General features: G+C 47.7%; 1 protein-coding gene across 1 annotated transcript in view; it reads left to right on the plus strand.

Moving 5' to 3' along the window:
• Window positions 1–2,512: 2,512 nt before the first annotated feature.
• Window positions 2,513–5,410, plus strand: part of LOC132003219 (nucleoside diphosphate kinase A-like) — a 9,451-nt gene continuing 6,553 nt past the window's right edge. The window contains exons 1-2 of the mRNA XM_059378560.1: window positions 2,513–2,692; window positions 4,783–4,912. Coding sequence (XP_059234543.1) covers window positions 2,514–2,692; window positions 4,783–4,912 — 309 coding nt within the window. The 5' untranslated portion in view covers window position 2,513. The remainder of the gene's footprint in view (window positions 2,693–4,782; window positions 4,913–5,410) is intronic.

Below are 5,410 nucleotides of genomic sequence, written 5' to 3' on the forward strand. Positions count from 1 at the left end.
CCCTGTGCCATTCCCCTCACTTAAGCTCTCTGGCTCTCTCTGTCAAATAAATAAATAAAATCTTAAAAAAAAAGTCTCATGCTCTACTCACTGAGCCAGTGGTGTGCTCTTAATTTTTTAGCCATTAAGATAGGTGTGTAGTGATATCTCCTTTTCCTTTTTTAAAAGGTTTTATTTATTACAAGAGAGAGTGAGAGAGAGCAACCCCGAGCAGAGGGGAGGGGCAGAGGGCAGAGGGAGAGGCAGGAGCAGATTCCCTCCTGAGGGGGGCCCCTACGCAGGACTCCATCCCAGGACCCTGGGATCATGACCTGAGCAAAAGGCAGATGATTAACCAACCGAGCCACCCAGGTGCCCCTCTTCATGGCTTTAATTTGCATTTGCCTAGTGATTAATGATGTTGAACATCTCTTCATGTTCATCTCATGCCATCCGAAAATCCTCTTTAGTGTAATGTCTGTTCTTGTCTTTTGTTCGTTTTCTAATTGGATTTTTTTTTAAACTGTTGAGTTGTGAAAATTCTTATGTTCTCGATACAAGCCTGTGTTGGGTAGATGGTTTGCACATATTTTCTTTTACCCTGTAAATTGCTGTTTCATCTTCTGCTCAGAGCCTTTCAAAGGGAAAAAGTTTTAAATTTTGATAGGGTTCAATTTACCAAGTTTTTCATTTTACGGATTGTGCTTATGGTGGCAAGTCTAAAAACTCTTTGCCTGGCCCTTGGACCTGAAGTTTTTGTTTTGCTTTGTTATTCTGAAAGAGAGAGCCCATATGGAGGGAGAAACTGACTCCAGGCTTCGAGGGTAGCCCCAAGCAGGACTCCATCCCACGCCCCTGCGATCATGACCTGAGCTGAAGGCAGAGGCTTAATCCATTGAGCCACCCAGGCGCCCATGAAGATTTTTTTTAACCATGTTTTTTCTAAACTATTATTGCTTTATATTTAAATCTATGATCCATTTAAAAATATGTATTTATTATTTGAGAGAGAGAGAGAGCGAGAGCGAGCACTTACACATGAGTGGGGGAAGGGGCAGAGGCAGAGCCCCACACTTGGCTCCATCTCCGCAGAGATCAGGACCAGAGCCAAATGGAGAGTAAGATGCTTAAGGGACTGAGCCACCCAGGCGCCCTTCTATGATCCATTTTGAACGAATTTTTGTTTAAGGTGTAGGTGTAGGTAGAGGTTCTTTTCTTTCTTTGCCTGCATTTGTCCAATGCCTCAGCACCTCTTTTTTTTCTTTCTTTCTTTTTTTTTAAGTAATCTGTACAGCCAACCTGAGGCTTAAACTCACAACCTCAAGATCAGGACTCCCGAGCTTTAGGGACGGAGCCAGTCAGGCGTCCCAGGACCAGTTGTTGAAAAGGCACCTGCTTCCGCTCTGTTACCTTACCCCACCCATTTATTCTACGGCAGTCAGATTTTTTTTTTTTTTTAATGTGTATCATATAAGGTCATTCCCTGTTCAAAACCTTCCAGTGGCACGACCACGTAACCCGGCCGCTCTCCGACGGCAATCTCTCCCACTGGCCGTCCACCGTAATAATATTCCGTGGTCAGATGAACACCAGACCTCCTGTTCCACTGTCGCTTCCTCAGAGAGCCTTTTCCCAACTAACCTTTTGAAAATTGTTTACTCCTTCCGTTTTTCTCCCTTGCCCTGCTTTTTCTTTTTTCTTTTCATTCTTTTTTTTTTTTTTTTAAAGATTTTATTTATTTGACTTACAGAGATCACAAGTAGGCAGAGAGGCAGGCAGAGAGAGGAGGAAGCAAGCTCCCTGCTGAGCAGAGAGCCCGATGCGGGGCTCGATCCCAGGACCCTGGGATCATGACCTGAGCCGAAGGCAGCAGCTTTCACCCCCTGAGCCACCCAGGCGCCCCTACCTTGCTTTTTCTTTTTTTTAATTTTTTTTTTAAGGATTTTATTTATTTATCAGAGGGAGAGAGAGTGAGCACAGGCAGACAGAGTGGCAGGCAGGGGCAGAGGGAGAAGCAGGCTCCCTGCTGAGCAAGGAGCCGGATGTGGGACTCGATCCCAGGACGCTGGGATCATGACCTGAGCCGAAGGCAGCTGCTTAACCAACTGAGCCACCCAGGCATCCCCTACCTTGCTTTTTCTTAAGGGCACTAAAATAAATGCAGTGTATTACGTATCAGTTTGCTTCTTTATTCTTTGTCCTCATTCCCAACCCCACCAAAGCCTCCTAGTTTCCTGCCATCACCTCGGGCCCTGGAACAGTGTCCCGCACACAGTAGGTACTCAATAATGCAGTGCCCGAAGGGCTGGGGAGAAGCAGCACACGGAAAAGTGAGAAAGACCCACTTCTAGGTCACGTGCCCGTTCGGACTTGGCGCAAAGTGGGAGCGCCCCCTCTCGGGAAGCCGACTGACTCGAGAGCGGAGGAAGTGAGTCAGAGAATCCTGGGGGGTGGGGAGGCGAGGAAGGGCGGCGTGCCGGAAGAGCAAGAAAAAGCAGTGCCGGAAGTTAAACGTCGGAATGTTGCTCTCTAGAATGACATCCGACGCCCGAGAGGAAGCGTGGTCGAGTGGTGTTCTGCAAAAACGAGCTCTCTGGCAGCCGATCCGGAAAGAAGCGTTCCGCGCCTGTGGGTGCCAGGAACCACGTGGGGCTGGGGCGTGTTTCCGGTGCCGGCGTCCCCAGAAGGAGTTGCCGCCGGAGCCGCTGGAGGGGTGAGAGGGGTATGGGGTCTTGAGAAGGAGGAGGGATCCTGGGATCGGGGGAGGGAGGAAGGCGATGGGGTCGCATGAATTCGGCCCTGAGACGTGGCCAGAGGGATGGGATGGGAGGTTAAGGCAGGGCAGCGCGGGTGGGCAGGGGCAGACCTGTCCGCGCACGTCCCACGCCACGTGGACTTGCCTTTGTCCGTGGCTGACTTTCCCGTCGGGCCGCGACCACCCGGGTTGTGCCTTATTTGTCTGTGTCGCGTGCAGCGCTGGGCTCGGAGTTGGGGCTCCGCGAGTTCTTCCTGAATGAATGAATGAATGAATGAGTGTGTGCGCGTGGGTCTCAGTGGGTGTGGAGGACATTTCTAGGGGTCCAAGGTATGGGTAGAGAGCCGATCTGTGGCTCGGTAGCCCGAATCCATGCTGGCCTCGAGCTTGCATTCGCAGTTCCTGCCAGTCCTTGGGTTTTGTCCCTTTTTCTTGGAGGGGCAGGGCGATTACGACTTAAGTAAGACATTTTCCTTGCTCGTGTCGACTGCTAGGCCATGTGGCTGGGTACCAGGGAGAGAGACACAGGCACAAACCAGCCCCGTATACAGGCCGCAGGCCAGTGGGGAGACAGCAACACGAACAAATTAAAATATGTTAAGGTGCTATAAGAAGAGATTAACTGAAGTAGAGGAAGATAGAGCCGGGAGGTGGTGTAGCTATCCTCATTAGGGATTGTCTTTCAAGGTCAGGGGCCTCCTCCTTTCCCATCTTGTAGAATCACAGCAGGTCATGAGCCCAATCTTCTCTGTAAAAGGTAGGGTCTGGGGGCGCCTGGGGGGCTCAGTGGGTTAAAGCCTCTGCTTTCCGCTCAGGTCATGATCCCAGGGTCCAGGGATCGAGCTCCGCATTGGGCTCTCTGCTCAGCAGGGAGACTGTTTTTCCCCCCACCCCCCTCTGCCTGCCTCTCTGCCTACTTGTGATCTCTGTCAAATACATAAAAAATAAAATCTTAGAAAAAAAAAAAAGGCAGGGTCTGGGCCTCTTTCCTGCCTGATGTCCCATCTCAGATATTACCAACGTCTCTAGTTCTCCCATCATTCCCCTTTTATCAGCCTGAATATTCATTATGTCTTATGATGTAGCATAAACTGTATCGGTTTGGGAAATTGGGACTTTTTGGACTTCATTCTGGTGCTCTAGATTTGTTTGGTTGTAAAATTAAGGGGATTATAACGAAATCATCTCTCAAAACCTCTTCCATTTCTAATACCATGACTGTGGCAGTGGGTCAAACTGTTTCATTCTGCCCGACTACCGCTTTATCGCTGTAGTTTCCATTCTCTGGATAATTCAGAAAGTGTCTTTTTTTTTTTTTTTTAATGTCTCCTCCCTTAGTTCTGCCACAGTATTGAGTACAAAATAGATGTTTAATAGGGGCTTTTAAGTCAAATGGGATAGAATTAATAGTCCCTGGTTTTTTGTTTTTGCTTTGTTTTTTGTTTGTTTGTTTTTTGCTTAGGGAAATTTTTTTTTTCTCCTTAGGAACATTTTTTACACATGTGCTAGTCCAGAGTTTTTTCACTGCTGCTCCTTGTGGCGAACACATTCATACTGTGCAATAGCGCACTATTCCTTTTTTATTCTTTCTTTTTTTTCAGGTTTTATTTATGTATTTTAGGGAGACAGAGCTGGCACGCCTGAGCAGGGAGGGGCAGAGGAGGAGGGATAAAGAATCTGAAGCAGATCTGTCCTGAGCGCGGAACCCATTGCAGGGCTTGATCCCTGACCCTGAGACATAACCTGAGCTGAAATCAAGAGTTAGACACTGGACCGATGAGCCACCCCCCCAGTCGCCCCTATAGCACACTATTCTTATTGGCAAACACAACTACCATTGTAGGAACGTTGTTTATACCTATTTCTTTAAAATGTGCCTTCAGAGTAGCACAGTATGCTGAACACACTAGGAACTGGGTTCTTACCAGGGAGACTTGGAGTCGGCACAACAGATTTAAACCAGCTTTATGGGGTAATCCGCTTGAGAAGGATGATGGTGTAGGCAGGATGGTCAGTGCTGTTTCATCCTCCCAGCTGTCTACCCTCAGGACCATGGCCAACTGTGAACGCACCTTCATTGCCATCAAGCCTGATGGGGTCCAGCGCAGCCTCGTGGGAGAAATCATCAAGCGTTTTGAGCAAAAGGGATTCCGCCTCGTTGCTATGAAATTAATTCAGGTAAGTGGGCTTCATTCCTCATATTTCTGTTCTTTTGGAGGTCAGAGGATGATTGTACGTTAGCCTCCCTGTTTTTCCCCTTCCCTCTTTTTTTTTTTTTTTTTTTTTTAAGCTTTCTCCGCAACACATAAGTCCAGAAACCTGGAAACTCCTTGGTGCCCAGTAGGAATCCTACAACAAACCAAGCTACTGGGACTTTGGGAAATAGCCTCCCTTTTCCCTTAGCAATGCAGAGTTCCGCATATTATTGCAGCACTGTGATTTCTTTTTTTTTTTTTTTCGTTTTTTAAGATTTTTATTTTTCTATTTAATTTAATTTTTTTTAAAAAGAATTTATTTATTTTTTTGACAGAGACAGAGAGAGAGCACAAGCAGTGAGGAGCAGCAGAGGGAGAGGGGGAAGCAAGCTTCCTGACGATCAGGGAGCCTGATGTGGGGCTCAATCCCAGGACTCTGGGATCATGACCTGAGCTGAAGGCAGAGGCTTAACCCACTGAG

This window comes from Mustela nigripes, chromosome 16 (genome assembly GCF_022355385.1).
Source record: "Mustela nigripes isolate SB6536 chromosome 16, MUSNIG.SB6536, whole genome shotgun sequence".
Lineage (NCBI taxonomy): Eukaryota > Metazoa > Chordata > Mammalia > Carnivora > Mustelidae > Mustela > Mustela nigripes.